This window comes from Pogoniulus pusillus, chromosome 3, assembly GCF_015220805.1.
Source record: "Pogoniulus pusillus isolate bPogPus1 chromosome 3, bPogPus1.pri, whole genome shotgun sequence".
In the NCBI taxonomy this organism is placed as follows: Eukaryota; Metazoa; Chordata; class Aves; order Piciformes; family Lybiidae; genus Pogoniulus; species Pogoniulus pusillus.
Genome location: NC_087266.1, coordinates 35,537,310 through 35,557,308, shown reverse-complemented (window position 1 = coordinate 35,557,308; position 19,999 = coordinate 35,537,310). Strand labels below are relative to the sequence as shown.

Genomic DNA, 19,999 nt, shown 5'->3' with positions numbered 1-19,999 from the left:
AATTTAAAACAATGGACCCTGAGGGAAGTTAGCAAAATGAATAGGAAATTGCAGCCCTGGGTGTCAGAAGTAGATCCTGATTAAGTCTGAAAATTCACGTACCCCTCATGTCATTTTATCTTGTTGGAGAAAATTCTAGTTGCACTTTTCAATTCTGCATAAATCAAAAGAGTATTTTGGTCAGTTCTGATTTGGTCGTTTCACTACAGACAGGCTGGGGAGAGTGACTGGAGAGCAGCCAGGCAGAGAGAGACCTGGAGGAACTGGTAGATAGTAGCTGAAGATGAGCCAGCAGTGTGCCCAGGAGAGACAATGACATCTTGCCCTGGATCAGGAACAGTGTGGCCAGTAGGATAAGGCAGGTTATTCTGCCCCTGTACTCAGCACTGGTCAAGCCACACCTTGAGTCCTGTGTCCAGTTCTGGGCTCCTCAATTCAAGAGAGATGTTGAGGTGCTGGAACATGTCCAGAGAAGGGCGATGAAGCTGGTGAGGGTCTGGAACACAGCCCTGTGAGGAGAGACTGAGGGCAACTGGAGCAGAGGAGGCTCAGGAGTGACCTCATTGCTGTCTACAACTACCTGAAGGAAGTCTGTAGTCAGGTGGGGGTTGGTCTCTTCTTTCAGGCAACCAGCAACAGAACAATAGGACACAGTCTCAAGTTGTGGTGGGGGAGGTCTAGACTGGATGTTAGGAGGAAGTTCTGTCCAGCTCCCTCAGCCTCTCCTCATAGGTCTTGTAAAAAAAGGGCCAAGTCATTCTCAAGAAAGAATAAGAAAATTCCCATTATTTCTGAAAAAGAAATTTAAAAGATCAATAATGTATGAGGATGTAAAACTGGACACAAACCAGAAAGCTTTAGATTATTATTCCTCTAGTTTTCTTTTTGGTAGGAGGCACCTTGAGGCAAACTTTGCAGCTCTGGAACACTGTAAATGCAGCTGGACAGAAGGACTGAAGTTTAATATTATTCCCTTTGTGCTTTATATACCCATAAATGAAATATCTTGGCAATGCAGAGAAAAATGGCATCAGACCACAACTACCAGGAGTGCATAAAGTGCCAGACGTGTAATACATTTAATAGTGGCAAAAAGCCTGGAACACAGGAGTTGTGTCATTTGCCAAGTCAGTGGGTAAAAATTACTAGGGACTGAGCTGGCATCTGTGAACTTGAGTATATGAAGGCAGAGGAGAAACAGGAAAAATATCAGGTCTTATAAGACAGGAAGAGTAGAAATAAAGTCAAAAGAAAGAAACATGCTGAAAAAAAGAGGAGAAAACTTCCTGCATTTATTATAGCTACCTATGAGGACAGACTGAAAGAGTTCGGGCAGTTCAGTCTGCAGAAGAGGAGGCTCCCAGGTAACCTTCTTGGGGCCTTCCAGTATCTGAAGGGGGGCTACAAAAAAGCTGAGGAGGGACTTTATAGGGTATCAGGTAGTGAGAAGACTAGAGGGAATGGAGCAAAGCTGGAGGTGAGGAGATTCAGAGTGGAGGTGAGGAGGAAGTTGTTGAGCACGAGAGTGGTGAGAGGCTGGAATGGGTTGTCCATGAAGGTGGTTGAGGCCCCATTGCTGAAGGTGTTTAAGGCCAGGCTGGATGAGGCTGTGGCCAGCCTAATCTCGGTTAGGGTGTTCCTGCCCATGGCAGGGAGGTTGGTACTAGATGATCCTTGTGGTCCCTTTCAACCCTGACTGATTCTATCATTCTTTGAATCTAAATCAAGCACTCTTACCTGTGCTGTAAGATATCTGTAATAATCTGTTACTCCTTGTTATGTGAGGTTACTTTCTCACTTACTACAATTATTGGGTCAATTTAAATATTTTAGTCAAGGTTTCTGACAGCTTTTACTTCCCAGTATTTGAATGATAGCTTTGGCTTTGCACTACTGTGTGCTGCACCTTTTTATAAAAATATAATACTCCCATATCTCAAGGGATCTATGATGGTTTGGGTGTTACCCACCCCTCCACACTTTGAAAAATCACCCAGACTAGACTCAGACAAGCTGGAAATTGAAGAATGAAGCTTTACATTTATAGCTTAGCACAATATACAATCAGATATTTACAATCTATAGAGCTATAGACAGAAATATGCAAGTTAAACAGTAATACAGAAACACAACAGCACTCTCAGAAACCAGAGTACCCAGGAGAGGCTCTCAACCACCCTTCCACCTCCTTTCCACTCCTCTACCTTATCCCAGACTTTGCCTTACGTTCAAGGTGAGTTTGGGGGATCATATAGGGGGGTTAGGAAGCAGAAGTATTGGTTAGGCAGCAAGTTAGAGAGAGAAGTACATGCAGCCAGAGCACACAGCAAACTCTGTTATCTATGTTTGTGTTCTTGTTTTCATACATCTCAGCAAGCCTATGAGTGCAGCAGCCATCACCATTGTTTCCTTTTCACAGCCTATCATCTAACTCTTCTCACCACAATATCCCAGCTAGGCTCAAACTAGCACAGGATCCTACAGAAAGGCTGGAGAAGAATTTTTCATAAGGGTGTCTAGCAATAGGAGAAGCAGGAAAGGTCTTAAGCTGAGGGAAAGTAGGTTTAGACCGAGTCTTCAAAAGTTTTTCAATATGAGGGTGGTGGAACTGGAACAGGCTACCCAGGGAGGTTGTGGATGTCTCCTCCCTGGCAGTATTCAAGGCAAGGTTGGATGAGACTTTCAGTAATTCAGTCTAGTTGAGATGTATCCCTGCGTATGTTGGGGAGGTTGGAGCAGGGAATAGATCATGCTTAGTTTTCAGCCTTACATACAGTTTTAATGTAAAGAGACTTGTTAACATGCACACTCAGAAGTATTCTCTGTATTTTCTTCTAAACTCTAGGATTGGATATTTGTTTTGCCTGCACTTTATCAAAGGCTACAGCTGAAAACAAAACATAATAAAGAAGAGCTATTTTAGAATCCCAAATTAAGCATAATTTCCTATGTCCTGGCTGCTTTAATACCAGATAATCTTAAGAAAACTTCAGAAATTATAATGTAATTTTTGTATGCCATGCTCAGCTTATCTGTACAGCATCTCATTTCTGAGATTTCCATTCTCCTCACATATGAACCCCATCACAGCAGGGAGAAACATTTGTCATACTCAAGACAAATTTGTTATTTGAGTGTTACCTGAACTTTTGAAATCTGTACAAAAATACCCCACTTCCAAAGGCCTGGCTTTCAAACACCACCTTTTGCAGTCTATTAACATGTGTGGTGTTTAAAGCAAGAGGGAATCAGACAGAAAGGTGACAGAAAATACTACTGTATAAAATATGCACACCCAAAACATTCACTTGTGTACTCTCAATAGCTTATGTTTATATCCTACCTGTGTGCAGGTATCTTGCGATTCCCAGCAATCAGGATAACGTCACAGAGCTGCTGTTGCTTCAGGTAGCTCTCCATCTTTCTGAAGGTTTGTTCTGCATGGTGAACAGCCTGGTAGAATTCCTCAGAGCTGCACGAATCCATGTCACAGTGGGGTGACAAGGGGTGGCTGACTCCTGATAGTCTGTAAATCAGAAGAGAAACTCCTCATTGATAAGACGACCATTGATATATTGACCAGGCATCTAGATTTCATCACAGGCTTCTAGAACCTAAGTAATCAGTGCATTATTTCCAGTCTCATCACTAAAAGTACAAGACAGAAAAAATTACATTGGAATTCACAACTCAAGTTAAAACTTTATTAACCATGATTCCTCAACAGAAACAGTTATGAATTGATTATTCTAAAAGGAACATTTCCTTAATTCTGCTCTACTCCACCTTGTTATATTGTCAAGTCAAGTAAGATATCTTTTATAAACTCATCCTAAAGAGAAAACAAATGTGTTCATTCTGTGAGTATACCTATCCAATCTGGACTGCCAATCATATTGATGTAAACCCAAGTTTATTTACATGTTTTTGGATGATCAATAAAAGCTTTCATGTTAAACTGTAATGATGCATGTAACATCATTAGCATGGATAGCAGGTAGATATTTCTGATCTTTTCTTTCAGTTTTTCCTTACTTTGATTGCAGTCCTGGGCAGACTTCTTTAGTTTTATTGCTGAAGAATTAGAATGACAAATAATTTACAAGAAATAGGTGGGTGCCTAACAAACAAGGTTGCTAGGCTTAAGTCTGTGATTTGCTATTGGAATGGGCTGCCCAGGGAGGTGGTTGAGTTGCCATCCCTGGAGGTGTTAAAGAAAAGACTGGATGAGGCACTTAGTGCTATGGTCTAGATGACTGGATAGGACTGGGTGACAGGTTGGACTGGATGATCTTGGAGATCTCTTCCAACCTGGTTGATTCTATTATTCTATTATTCTATGATTCTAACAGTGAAATGATGGGGGTTTTAGCAAAGACATGGAAGTAATCCATTTTTCTAATTTAACAAAGACATTAGGAATAAAGATATGTTATGTACAACAAACAGAAATTCAATATATTCATGTTAAGGTCAACAGTATAGCTATATATTAATGTGCTGGTTTGAGGCTAATTTTTACTGAGAAAAATTAATTCCTTAGCTGTGAGATGAAAGAAGAAAACCAACCTGTGCCCTATATCACCATTCTCCTGCTGAGAAACACAACTAGACAAAATATACCTAAGATGGGCACTCCACACACACACTGCTCTGTTCCTCACTTTAGGCTGTGCCTTCTTTCTGGCGGTCTGGCCTCTGGCTGACTCTGCCTTTAACTCTCTAATCCACCTAACCCCTTTTTCCTCTAACCTCCTTGCCAACTTTTTTTGACATCTCACCTCAAATCTCCAGATTTATCACGTGAGATATATGTGGGTTGATCTGGTTATTTCTGTAGGGAGGGAATGAGGGAGGGGGAAGGTGTTTGGGTCAGGAGCCCTCCTGGGGACTCTGTTTCTGGGAGGGGTATTGTGCTTCTGTGTTATTTTTATTTTGTATCTAACTGTATATATTTGCATATATATATCCATGTATATTGTGCTAAGCTGTAAGTATAGCTTCATTCCTTAATTCCCAGCCATCTGAGTCTACTCTGGGTGATTTTCTTAAGGGGGGAGGGGGAGGAGGGGGCATGGGTAACTCCCAAACCATCACATCTTTATTTTGGCACCTAACATGGGGCCAACAAAGCTTTGGGAAGTACCTTCTAGCATGTGTGAATCATTCAGGGTCTGACCTGATGTCTGTGAGTTTGGATCTGGTTTAGGGTTAGAGGCTGCTGAATCTAGTCTGGGTGGATTTGCTTAAGTGTGGGGGGACAGGTAACTCAAAAACCACCACAATTAATTATTAAACTATAGTTGGGCTTTTTTTTTTTTTTTAGCATTTTAGAGTAAAATTATTTTTCAATTTTTTTAAAAGTGTTTTTCTTAAATATAATACACAAATAAAGGAAACAGCAATTATGTCTTTCCACTGATTCTAAGTGACTAATCCACTTCTTCAAATTAATATTGATTTTAAACCGCCTGGGAACAATAAACAAAACCCTGTTTTACTTATTTTATAATGAACTGGAAGTATTTCTACAATGATAAATTACACATCTAATTTTTAACCAAAAGGCTTCTTAATATAAAGTGAATTTAGCTTACAAAGATAGTGATGTCTACAATTTGAAAAATCAGAAAGAAAAAAAAAAAATAACCAGGAAAAAAATAAGTATATTTCCAATTACATAATCATAAAATAAGTATATTTCCAATTACATAATCATATGTTCTTAGTTCAGATTTACTCAGTTAAATATTTCCAGTTCAGACTTTTATTGAAAATGAGAAAATGTGTCAGCAAGTGGCTCTGGAGTCCCTATACCAAGAGGGATGTGGAGATGCTGGAGCATATCCAGTGAAGGGCCACAAGGATGCTCAGAGGGCTGGAGCAGCTCTGCTGTGAGGACAGACTGAAAGAGTTGGGGCTGTTGAGTCTGGAGAAGAGGAGGCTCCCAGGTGACCTTCTGGTGGCCTTCCAGTATCTGAAGGGGGCCTACAAAAAATCTGGGGAGAGACTTTTTAGGCTATCAGGAAGTGACAGGACTTGGGGAAATGGAGCAAAGCTGGAGATGGGTAGGTGCAGAGTGGACATGAGGAGGAAGTTGTTGAGCATGAGAGTGGTGAGAGGCTGGAATGGGTTGCCCAGGGAGGTGGTTGAGGCCCCATGGCTGGAAGTGTTTAAGGCCAGGCTGGATGAGGCTGTGGCAAGGCTGCTTTAGGCTAGGGTGTCCCTGCCAAACTAGATGATCCTTGTGATCCCTTCCAACACTGATTCTGTGATTCAGTAAAGTACTAACGCTGGAGGAAGCTAATGTGGTATTTCCAAATAATTCACAGCATAGAAGATGTCCTCGTCTTTTACAAATAAGTAATGAGATGGTTTTAAATGAAAAAAGGAAGATTTTATACATCTTGTATGCTAAAAATGAAGAATTCCATAGATGAAGCTGATTACCTTTTTCATTTCAGCTATATATAAAAAACAGCTTACATAATCAATAGAAGGGCAATAGAGGATATATTTTAGTCCAGCATACCGAACAATATTATTAATTCATTCAAATCAATCTCATTTTATACACTCTATTGAAAAATAAATACTATGAAGTACATAAGAAATTCTGATAATTTACAGTAGTAAAATAATAATTTAATTCCAGGGTTATGAGGAGAGGCTGAGGGAGCTGGGGGTGTGCAGCCTGAAGAAGAGGAGGCTGAGGGGTGCTATCACTGCTGTCTACAACTACCTGAAGGGAGGCTGTAGCCAGGTGGGGCTGGTCTCTTCTCCTAGGCATCCTGCAACAGAACAAGGGGACACAGTCTCAAGTGTGGAGGGGGAGGTATAGGCTGGATGTTAGGAGGAAGTTCTTGCCAGAGAGAGTGATTGGTATTGGAATGGGTTGCCCAGGGAGGTGGTGCAGTTGCCATCCCTGGAGGTGTTCGAGAAAAGACTGGATGAGGCACTTAGTGCCATGGTCTAGTGGTACCATGCCTATGGATTGGACAGGGCTGAGTGCTAGGTTTGACTGAATGATCTTGGAAGTCTCTTCCAACCCAGTTGATTCTATGATTCTATGATTCTATGAATTCAACAGCTACTATATTCTAAGAACGGTATCAATAAACCTGTAAGATAATATAATCTGTACTCTGAGTGCTGGCAAAGAATTGAAAATGCATAAAGAGAAAATCAGATATTAAACCAAAATATCTCATTCTGTAAAATAACTAAAGAAAAAACACTTTTGCATTTTTATTGACTCTCGGTTGAGTAGAACATAGTCCAAAATGTACTATTACTTTTTGACATATACCAGTGATTTACTTTTGATTTTTTTTTTTTTTTTTGTCCAAAAGTTTTTCACCTACAGCAATTTTACAGGAATCCACAGGTTTATGAAGAAAGGTCTATCTTTCTGTCATAGTAACTGCTAGGCTTCACAGTATTCCTTTAAAGTAGCTGGAAGCCTTTATAATTGAAGGAGGTCTGCTGATGTGTTGCAGAAAACCAACTCAGTTACCTTTGTATCTCACCATGTTACCTATTCTGTGCCATATCCAGGTTTTAACTTAACAGAATTAATTCCTTTTAAATATTTTTACTGTGCTAGTTTGAAGCTAGCTAGAATGTTTTAGTGAGAAGAATTAGATTACAGGCTGTGAAAAGGAAACAATGGTGATGTCTACTTCACTCATAGGCTTGCTGAGATGTATAAGAACAAGAATATAAACACAGTTAACAGAGTCACTGTCTGTCTCTCTGCGTCTGAACTTCTCTCTCTCTCTAACCTAACCTGCTGTCTGTGAGACTAATCCATCTGCTTCCTAAGCCCCCCCTGGCCGACCCTCCAATCTATCTTGGGTGTAAGGCAAAGATCTTGGGTGGGGTGGAGGGGTGGGAGGAAGGTGGAAGGATGCTTGGGAACCCCTCCTGGGGACTCAGGCTTCTAGGAGGACTGTTGTGTTTCTGTATTACCTTTCTAACTTGTACACTTCTGCCTATATTGTATATTGTGCTAAGCTGTAAATATAAAGCTTCATTCAATTTCCAGAGTTGCTGAGTCTAGTATGGGTGATTTTCCAAAGTGTGTGGGGCAAGTAACACCCAAACCATCACAATTACTCAGAGTAACTTCACTTTCATAGCATTAAATTGGATCCTGAGAAATTATCAGCTGGTTAAAATTAATTAGTATAGCCATTTGTATGCTGGTAAAGTTACAATATGTAGGAGTCTGCCTACAGAAAACCAACTGACAAAAAATTATTAACCATGATTCCTTAATAGAAACAATTATGAACTGATGGTTCAAAAAGGAACATTTCCTTAATTCTGCTCTACTCCACCTTGTTATATTGTCAAGTCAAGTAAGATATCTTTTATAAACTCATCCTAAAGAGAAAACAAATGTGTTCATTCTGTGAGTATACCTATCCAATCTGGACTGCCAATCATATTGATGTAAACCCAAGTTTATTTACATGTTTTTGGATGATCAATAAAAGCTTTCATGTTAAACTGTAATGATGCATGTAACATCATTAGCATGGATAGCAGGTAGATATTTCTGATCTTTTCTTTCAGTTTTTCCTCACTTTGATTGCAGTCCTGGGCAGACTTCTTTAGTTTTATTGCTGAAGAATTAGAATGACAACTAATTTACAAGAAATATATAGGAGATATAGGTGTCTAATAAACAATGTTGCTAGCGTTAAACAGGCACATTTATTTGTTCTCCCTGGGAATTTATAGGTGACAACAACAGCATTCCTGATAAATGAAAATAATAGGACTGAGCATTTCTCAATAAGGACATAGAACAATACAATAATAGATTCAACCAGGTTGGAAGAGACCTCCAAGATCATCCAGTCCAACCTAGCACCCAGTCCTGTCCAGTCAACTAGACCATGGCACTAAGTGCCTCAGCCAGGCTTATCTTGAACATTTCCAGGGACAGCGACTCCACCACCTCCCTGGGCAGCCCATTCCAATGCCAATCACTCTCTCTGGCAACAACTTCCTCCTAACACCCAGCCTAGACCTCCCTGGAACAACCTGAGATTGTGTCCTCTTGTTCTGTTGCTGGATGCCTAGGAGAAGAGACCAACCCTACCTGGCTACAGCCTTCCTTCAGGTAGTTGTAGACAGCAGTGATATCACCCCTGAGCCTCCTCTCCTCCAGCCTAAACACTCCCAGCTCCCTCAGCCTCTCCTCACAGGGCTGTGTTCCAGGCCTCTCACCAGCTTCATTGCCCTTCTCTGGATACATTCCAGTATCTCAACATCTTTCTTGAATTGAGGAGCCCAGAACTGGACACAGCACTCAAGATGTGGCCTGACCAGTGCTGAGTACAGGGAGGAATAGCATCCCTTTTCCTACTGGCCACACTTTCCTTGATCCAGGCCAGGATGCCATTGGCTCTCTTGGTCACCTGGGCACACTGCTAGCTCATGTTCAGCTACTATCTACCAGTGCCCCCAAGTCTCTTTCTTCCTGGCTGCTCTCCAGCTACTCCATTCCCAGCCTGTAGCACTCTTTGGGCTTGTCCATAATGTTTGTTAACTCAGAACTTAAGACAAAGTCAGTTTATGTTTGAACAGAATACTAATTCTGTCTCTTCTTGGCTATTCAAAATAAGTTGCACTTTTCAAGTAGATTTTTTTTTAATAAAAAAAAAAAAGTCTCCTGACTTCACTTATGCCAGTCCTATGAAATTAGATAGGGCTGCAATGAGATTAGTCTATTTTGTTCTTCAATTGCTAGACAGTGTTTGCCTCAAATTTTGCCATCTTTCTTGCTTGCCATTTATAAATAACACTTTCCACCCTCAAACTCCCAAGTACATCTATCACTTAGCAAAACATTAAGTGACTAATCAAAATGAAGCCCCAAAGGTATATAGTATATTCTAAATTATCCTGAATACTAGCAAGCAATAAACTTAGAATACAATGAGTAAATCTTTTATTTGTTTCCTAAGAAAGGCCAGATAAAAAGCCTGCTACTTATCCTATTCAGGAGCTACCTCTTTTCCATTAAAAGTGCTCTCTCTGCATAAAAAATGCTTTAAATTCAGTCAGCAGCCTGTTAAATTAGGAATGAGTTTAAGAGCTTCATATATAAAGAGATTCTTTATCCCAGATGGATAAAGAACTGGCTTGATAGTCACACCCAAAGAGTGGTTGTCAATGACTCCATGGCCAAGTGCAGGCCAGTGACAAGTCCCTCAGGGATCAGTCCTGGGATCAGTCTTGTTCAACATCTTTGTCACTGCCATGGATGGAGGCATTGAGTGCACCCTCAGTTAAGTCTGTTAAGACACCAAGCTGTGTGGGCAGGGATGCCATCCAGAGGGACCTGGACAGGATGAGGAGGTGGCCACAAGTCAACCTCATGAGGTTCAACAAGACCAAGTGCAAAGTCCTGCATCTGGGTCAGGGTAATCCTAAGCACAAATCCAGGCTGGACAGTGAGTGGCTGTAGAGCAGCCCTGAGGAGAGGGACTTGGGGGTGCTGCTGGACCAGAAGCTCAACAAGAGCTAGCAGGGTGCATTTGCAGCACAGAAAGCCAACCAGAGCCTGGGCTGCATCAGGAGAAGTGTGGCCAGAAGGTCAAGGGCAGTGATTATTCCTCTCTGTTCCTCTCTGGGGAGACCCCATCTGGAGTACAGCATCCAGTTCTGGAGCTCCTCTTAGAAGAGGGATGTGGAGATGTTGGAGTGTGTCCAGAGAAGAGCCATCAGGATGCTCAGAGGGCTGGATCAGCTCTGCTATGAGGACAGACTGAAAGAGTTGGGGCTATTCAGTTTGGAGAAGACGAGGCTGCGAGGTGACCTTCTTGTGCCCTTCCAGTATCTGAAGGGGGCCTACAAAAAATCTGGGGAGGGACTTTTTAGGCTCTCAGGGAGTGACAGGACTAGGGGTAATGGAGCAAAGCTGGAGATGGAGAGATTCAGAGTAGAGGTGAGGAGGAAGTTGTTCATCCTGAGAGTGGTGAGAGGCTGGAATGGGTTGCCCAGGGAGGTGGTTGAGGCCCCATCCCTGGGGGTTTCTAAGACCAGGCCAGATGAGGCTGTGACCAGCCTAATCTAGGGTAGGGTGTCCCTTCCCATGGCTGGGGGTTTGGACCTAGATGATCCTTGTGGTCCCTTCCAACCCTGACTGATTCTATGATTCATCCAGAAAACACCAGTTATTTTCTGCCAGCTCATGAAAGGCATGTATAGCTACTTGCAACCAATTAGGGACATGAAAATAACATTTTCTCTTACAATATATTTCTTTTTGTTGCTGACAAACTGAACCACACATGCGAAGAGATGCTTGTTGATCATATTCTGCAGAAACTCCAGCACAAATTTGCCTGAAGATTCCCTGGGTCTTTCAAAATCCTTTTTACCCCTCAAAATCCTTTTTACCCCTCAAAATCCTGTAGTCAGTGAACAGCACCAACTCCAGAAGGGCTTTTCCCATAATCCTTCTCAGTTGGCAAGTGCAAAGCCTGAATTTAGTGTGGGAATTTCAAGCATTCAGGGGTTGTTCTGAGTAGATTTTCTTTTTTAACCTTTAAACTACTTAGCTAAAAGTGCAGAAATATGGAAACCAAACCTTTCACAAGGTTACAGAAATGGTACTCAAGGGTGATACCACAGGATGAGAAAATTCAAAAACCCACAAAAAACACCAACATTACCAATAAGCGATAACCTCTACTTTTTTCCTTCCAAAATGGCAAAGCAGGGGAAAAAAGCCATGAGATTAATTTTCAGAGTTAAGAACACCATGCTGTTGTCAAATGACAAACATTTTAAGAAGAGCCCAATGGTGTTGATGTGAAAATTCCACCTTTGAGTCTTTACAGATCTTCAAACAGTGTAAATAGAAATAAAAGATTGACTCTGTGGGTCTACAACAGCTGACTCCACAGTGTCCCCCATTTCTGAGAAAAAACACTTTGATTTGAACAAAACTCCTCTTCTCTAATCACCTTTCTGCTCCTAATGTCTTTGAAAGATAAACAGGTAAAACAGCTGTAAAGTCATAGAATCACAGAATCAACCAGGTTGGAAGAGACCTCCAAGATCATCCAGTCCAACCTAGCACCCAGCCCTAGCCAGTCAACTAGACCATGGCACTAAGTGCCTCCAACAAGCTTTTCTTGAACATCTCCAGGGACAGCGACTCCACCACCTCCCTGGGCAGCCCATTCCATTGCCAATCACTCTCTTGGGGAAGAACTTCCTCCTAATATCCAGCCTAGACCTTTCCTGGCACAATTTGAGATTGTGTCCTCTTGTTCTGTGGCTGGTTGCCTTGTAGAAGAGACAAACCCCCACCTGGCTACAGCCTCCCTTCAGGTAGTTGTAGACAGTCAGTGATATCACCCCTGAGCCTTCTCTTCTCCAGTTGCCCTCAACCTCTCCTCACAGGGCTGTGTTCCAGGCCCCTCACCAGCTTCCTTGCCCTTCTCTTGACATGTTCCAGTATCTCAACATCTCTCTTGAATTGAGGAGCCCAGAACTGGACACAGCACTCAAGGTGTGGCCTGAACAGTGCTGAGTACAGGGGAAGAATAACCTCCCTTGTCCTACTGGCCACACTGGTCCTGATCCAGGCCAGGATGCCATTGGCTCTCTCGGTCACCTGGGCACACTGCTGGCTCATGTTCAGCTACTATCTACCAATACCCACAAGTGTCTTTCTTCCTGGCTGCTCTCCAGCCACTGTCCCCAGCCTGTAGCCCTGCCTGGGTTTGTTGTGGCCAAAGTGTAAAACCCTGCACTTGGCCTTGTTCAATGTCATCCCATTGGCCTCTGCCCACCCATCCAGCCTGTCAAGGTCCCTCTGCAGGGTTCTCATGCCCTCCAACTGACCCACAGCTTCTCAATCTTTGCTTGGATATCAAAATCAACATTGATTATTAATTTTGCCTAATTTGTAACACTAAGAAAGCATTTTGTCATACTGTATACTGCTGTCTGAATTTATCTTCTACATCTTGGAGAATACAGGGAACAGAGTTTACAAATATAAAGTCCTGCAACCAAATACTAGGTGCATATAAATCTAGGGCACAAATCAGCCTCCTGAAAGGAGACAAGCCATTCCTCTTGGAAACACACCAGGATAGATGTCACAGGAGACCTCAATTTTTAAATACTTTTGCCTTTGGAGAAGAACAGCAAAGCACAACAAGCTTTCCTTAAGTTACTGACAGTAGTTCCCTATTTCTAGCTTAAGACTCAAGGGAGCCTCCTTCGTTAAAGCACAATTCAGTTGCTCTCCTTTCCTTCTCTCTTTCCTTTTACTATCAGAGAAGCAGACACAATTTCTACAGCAAGAAATCAGGTAAGCCTCAGAATAGGAGTAAGGTTACTACTTCTTTGGACAGGTATATTTTCCTGCCCCTTCAGGAATCCTGTCAAAATCATTGCCCTCCATTGACCATGCATTTTCAGTTAATGAAGATTTTTTGCCCCAAGTATGATCAATAAATAACTGCACAGATCAAATGCCTCATGTCTGTGACACTGCTTGTTTCCCATTATTAACAAACAACTAAAAATACTGATTCGTGGTCTTTCAAGTCTCTTACGGCAGATAAATACCAGGAAAGCATCCTGCACTCATCACAGACATCAAGCTTCAAGGCATTCACAGAACATTCACACTTTAATTACCCAGTTGGCAATGCAATGAGGAAACACCCACTCCATTATGAAGATAGACTGTGATTGTAAAACTTTTCTAATAGTCTAGTTAAATATTTTTCCAGTATACTTGATGACACTTTTCTACCAAACAAAAGCTAAATGGAAAAGATTTATGACTCAGAAATTCAAAACTGCAGTTTCAACCTAACCTCTGCCTTCCCTTCAGAAGTAGAAGTCCTCAATTTCTAAAATGCAACAGCAAAATTATATCCTTTCTACATAATTAATGACATAATGTAATTTTCTGCAGTTTATTTTTATTCTTTTGTTTCATAACAATAATTTACATCGACTCCCTTAAAACAGATTCTCTGCTTTCTTTGATCTTATCCATTAATGAATGTTGCCACATAACTAAAGTTCATGAGGTAGCCGTTCATGGCAGACAAAGCCACTGGCAAGGTTTAAGTTGGATGAGAAAGAAGTTTGTGTCTCCTGTGTCATTTACAGTGGGAGTTCTTAGCTGGGAAGTCTAAGACGGGGTAAAGACTGCTGTAAAGCAGGCTGTGATGGTTTGGGTGTTAGCCGCCCCCCACACTTAAGAAAGCCACCCAGACTAGACTCAGTCAGCTCTGGAAATTGAATGAAGCTTTGTATTTACAGCTTAGCAGAACATACAAGCAGGTATTTACAGTATATACAGTTATATACAGAAATATACAAGGTAAAAGGTAATACAGAAACACAACAGCCCTCCCAGAAACCTGAGTCCCCAGGAGGGGATCCCAATCACCCTTCCACCTTCCCCTTACCCCTCTCAACCTTACCCCAGTCCCAAGGAATAATGGAGGTTTGGCGAGGGGGTTAGGAAGCAAAGTGGACTGTGAAAAGAAAATGGAGGGTGAGGTTAAAGAGTGAGATCCAGCTCGGAGCTTGCCAGCAGCAGAAGAGAAGACTCCCTTATATATGTTTGCCTATGAGTGAAGCAGACATCACCATTGTTTTCTTTTCATAGCCTGTAATCTAGTTCTTCTCACCGAAACACTCTAGGTAGCTTCAAACTAGCACACTACCTTACCCCAGGCATTGCTGTGTGCCCAAGGAAGAATGGAGGATCGGCCAGGGGAGTCAGGAACCAGGTGGATTAATCAGGTTAAGTTAGAGGGAAAGAAATGCAGCTCAAAGCCCAGGCAGTGACTGAATGTCTTACCTATGTTTGGATTCTTGCTCTTATACATCTCAGCAAGCCTATGAGTGAAGCAGACATCACCATTGTTTCTCTTTCACAGCCTGTAATCTAGTTCTTCTCACCAAAACATTCCAGCTAGCTTCAAACTAGCACACAGGCAAATGTTACTGGCCTGAGTAGTTAAATGTGACAGGCTGGACATGTATTTTCCTGTCCCACAGATGTGAAGTGCTCATGATGAGTGCTCATTCTTCCACTGAGAAGCAATAATACGCAGACAGAGGCAGGCAGAAAACTAAAAAGCAGATGCCATAGTAGAAATGTGACAGAGGCAGTTAGTTTTCCTTTTATTAATAGCTCAAAAAAAATATGACTGTGTATTGTCTACCACCACGCACTATCAGCTGGGCTGCTCTAGCAAAAAAACACAGAATGCACAGACTTCCAAAATTTCCTTAATGTCCAACTGTTGTGATGGTTTCCTCCAGATGATCTACATTGAGCCTTTTTTAATGACTTAAGTGGTCAAACATAATACACCAAATATACTTCTATATAATTAAAATAATTTCCTTATTCTCCAGTGCTATCTTTTAGCAGGTGACACATGCAAGCATATTGACACTATAACTCAGCTGTAAAAAATTGACTGAGTTTGAGCCTGAGCACAAGAATGAACAGACATTGTTATGCACAGTTTGTCTTACTACCATTTGTAGAAGGGAAAAAAAAATTGAACAGCTGGAAAGACTGTCCTTCCAGGTCTACAGAGACACTCCAGCCATGTGCCTGGCACCAAACATGCTGCTCACAAAGGACAGTAAGTTTCTGGTGAGGCTGGTCACAATGGGATGTACTTTCAGGAATTGGTATCTTGATGGACAATAAAAACTATTTCACAGGAAAAAAAAATCAGTACTAAAATTAACAGGGATGATCTAATTCTGATTTATTTAATAAATCAGAAATTCTCTTGAAATATTCAGAATAATTCTTATAAACTTAGAATCATAGAATCAGTCAGGGCTGGAAGGGACCACAAGAATCATTTAGTTCCAACTGCCCTGCCATGGGCAGGGACACTCTAGCCTAGATCAGGCTGACCACAGCCTCATGCAGCCTGGCCTTAAACACCTCCAGGGATGGGGCTTCCACTGATTCAATTTTTGTTTATTAGTCAACTTTAATTACCTGGAGATAAGGATCAGATTTTCACTGAGTGTGATTTAAGTTAAGTGAGTAGAGAGAGAATACAAAAGAACATCAAGGTAAAAGGCTAAAAATTAAGACAGTATTTGAGCTTTAACAGTATTTTCTGGATATACAGAATAACCTTCACTGACAGTTTCATTATTTCAAATTACAAAAATATTACAATAAATGCAACTGTATTGTACTGACTTGCTTTTCTGATTTCTACCATTAAAATAATAGATATTTTACTTCCTGATATTACACTGATACATGATAAAAATGTAACAGTGGAACTCTGAACTCACTTTAGCAGGCAGAGGAATTAAACAGGATGGATTCAGCCTTAAGTATAACAAGGAGTTGACATCAGATAGCACTTTAATTAAGAAGTGCACATAAAATAACTCATCATGGCCCATCATTTCATAGAAGTGTAGAATAATAGAATCAAACAGGTTGAAAGAGATCTCCAAGATCATCCAGACCTAGCTAGCACCCAACCCTATACAGTCAACTAAACCATGGCACTAAGTGCCTCAGCCAGGCTTCTCTTGAACACCTTCAGGGATGGCGACTCCATCACCTCCCTGGGCAGCCCATTCCAATGCCAATCACTCTCTCTGGAAAGAACTTCCTCCTGACAACCAGCCTACACCTTCCCTGGCACAACCTGAGACTGTGTCCTCTTGTTCTGTTGCTGGTTGCCCGAGAGGCTACAGCCTCCCTTCAGGTCATTGTAGACAGCAATGAGGTCTGCTCTGAGCCTCCTCTTCTCCTGGCTAAACACCCCCAGCTCCCTCAGCCTCTCCTCACAGGGCTGTGCTCCAGGCCTCTCACCAGCTTTATTGCCCTTCTCTGGACATGTTTCGGTATCTCAACATCTCTCTTGAATTTACACACATATATTCTTGCAAATACAGACACTAAACACTGCACATTCAGAAACTTGTGAAGCACACCACACAGGAGACTCCTCCAACATACTAGGGAGGGAAAGCTTACATATCTCTTATGTGGCTCTGCCTGCAAATCCGTTAGCTACTTCTATCAGTAGTGCACAGTTCTCTAATAACTGCCACCTTAGAAACAGTGTCAGTGTCACTGGCATAGCAGTCCTCTTTCTTGTTACTCCCTTAACTACTCTAGAAATAAGGAAATTTCAGATAATAAAAGAACAGTGATGGATTTACTGATAGGGTGGTTAAAGAAAGAAGAAGAAAAAAAAAAAAAGAAGAAGGTGGGGGAAAGGGGAAAAGGGGAAGAGAAGAGGTTCAGGTCATGCCTCATGTTATATGACAGGAGAAAGGCTTTTCCACCCAGTTCTAGCTGATCCCTTCACAACTGCTTTCAGTTCATTCCTTACAACGGTGCTGACTGAATTGCTCTGTAGAGATACTAGAGAGATACTAGTGTCAAGTGTCAACTACAGTTATTTTCATGACCAACCGCCACATCTAAATGAATAAGCTAGTAAATGAGCTAAATATATAAGTTACCTAGTCAGGGTGTGAGCACAAATATATACAAGGATGCAGATCTGCCTTTTATCATGAGATATCTTCCATATCTTCTTCCAGCATTTAATGTATGACATACTAACTTTTATGTAAACAGAAAACACATATGTGAATGACAGTAGCAGCATACAAATAAAAGAATAAGCAAGTATTTTATTATTATTGTATTAACCATACATTTCAATAACATTTCACACCTATTTCAGTTCTGTCAAATGTCACCTATCTTTTGGAGATGCACGCCAATTTCATGGTCCTGAAATGCCTGCAAACCGGTGGGAAAGATAACATCTGAAATAAAGGAATAAATGGCAGATCATTTTGCCACGCTGTTTTGAAGTGTCAATACATTTTTGGCTAATCTTGAAAACAGCAATTACGATTGACAGCTTGGTGAGTCCTGTCTAAGATGAATTTGACAGTTTCAGCTTCTGTGCTACACAATCACTACAACTCCAGGAACTCATGAGACAAGCAATTAAGGACTATGCATTCCATAACAGCTACCTCTCATTAACCCCATGCATACCCAAAGTATATTCTTCATAGTATATTCAATATGAAAAAGGTCCAATGACTTTTGCATACACAGGCATGGTAGCAGAGAAGCCTAGACATTAATACTGGTCTAACAAGGTATTTGTAGAATTATTACCTATAGATGCTGCAATTAGGCATTAAGAGTGATGCTAGACTGCTGAATTGAAAAGGTAGGTAAACATACATCCAAATTAAATACTGCCTGAATTTCTAAACTTACAGATAGAGAATTTCCAGTCAAAGCAGCAGTGTTACATACAGAGCAGTATTATGTACAGAGTTACAGAGGCTACAGGGCAGTTTGTAGCATAATTAGTGCTCACCCTATAGAAGACAAAAAAACCCACTAGTATTTCCATGTAACTGTTTATGGGTTTTTTAACATATTTTATTCAAAGTGTGATAGAAGTAAAACCTGGAATTCAGATTTTTTTTTTTTTCTTTCAATAAGGTCAACTTTTTGTACCCCTCTGCCTTCAGCTTAATTATTCATGAGAGATGCAATAGCTGAGACACTTTCTTTTTCCTCTAGACACCAGTACAGACACCTCTATACCCCAAAGTAGGTATGACCTTCACCTCCACAGGTGGAAGAGGAATAATGCCCAAGGTATGAGTGCTCTGACCAGAGAGCTAACTGCAAAAAAAACCCAACAAAACAAAAACAAAAACAAAAACAAACAAAAACAAAAACCAAAAAAAAACCAGAGAATCCATACCTTTGCAACCAGGTATTTTGCACAGGGTGTATGCAAATGTATTAAAACAGACATGAAAGTTTAACTTCTTTAAAGAGATACAGTGATGAGACACAGTTACCTGTGACTCCCTTGAAGATGGAGGTAATTGCAAGAGTACATACAAAGAAAAGCAAGATTTAGAGATAGCCATTTCTTTTCTCACTGTCATGGTAAGCCTGATGGGCCAGAAATAGGCTTATACATGTTCTGGCTTGCCCAGGTGTTTTTCTACTCTCCCTTCTGTTACAGGGAGGAGAAACCGCAGGAAAGAAGACAGAAGAACCTGGAGCCACTGCATCTAAGGACTCTGGCCTGTCCAGAGTCCTGAGGTAAACAAGGTACACTTAGCTTGTGCCTGCCTTGTGCAAGACCTATACTTTTCCCAAATTTGGGTAGGTAAAGCAAGCCTATGGCTTTGCCTAATATGAGACAAACCTGAGGTCATATGTAGAGAGATTAACCCAATAATTTTGATAATAATTTTGATGACTCTAGATATTAAAAGTAAATGCAAAAAATCCCTTACTGTTTCAAATCAACTTTAAAGAACGCCAGCAATGATTACTGGGCTATATCATACCTTTACTCCATGTACAACATTCACCACCTTGTAACAAGTCAGAAAAGTCCATAACTATATAGCCCAATATGTAATCCCTTACATTTTCAGATCTACAGAACTTTAAGAATGGACTTCCAGCTAGCTTCACTGAAACTCACACCATTTCAAAATTAAGAATTAGTGACTAGAAAAAGATCTACTTTAACCATTTTTTAAATAAACCAGGTTAATCTATACTGTCACTGTTTGCATCTCAAAAAGTGCCTGCCCACTCAAGTCTAAAGTCTACCTTGTTTTTTTTATTAAATGTGCTTGCTCTTGCTTTCTGAATGTGTGCTTACAAATGCCAAGCTAATTTCAGAGCATATGAACTAATTTGCAGAGCCTTCCATTCCCTGATTATCTGAATCAAACTCAATCTATACAGAACAGCGTAGTTGTGAATTATATTATTACTCAAATTGTAGTCAAGACCTGTGATTTGGCAGACATTTTTCCCTATTATTTCTTTAGCTTTGGGATAAAAATAAAATTCAAGTTCAACTGTACTTGAAAAGGCAAAAACTTTAAAGTTCGTATTAGTTATTTAAAATGGATTTTAAAA

At 40.9% G+C, this 19,999-nt stretch overlaps 1 protein-coding gene across 1 annotated transcript in view; it reads right to left on the bottom strand.

The window, feature by feature from the left end:
* KLHL1 (kelch like family member 1) overlaps positions 1-19,999 on the bottom strand; it is a 311,682-nt gene that overhangs the window by 230,820 nt on the left and 60,863 nt on the right. Inside the window, exon 2 of the mRNA XM_064174201.1 lies at positions 3,344-3,526. Within this exon, the coding sequence (XP_064030271.1) occupies positions 3,344-3,526 (183 nt within the window). The remainder of the gene's footprint in view (positions 1-3,343; positions 3,527-19,999) is intronic.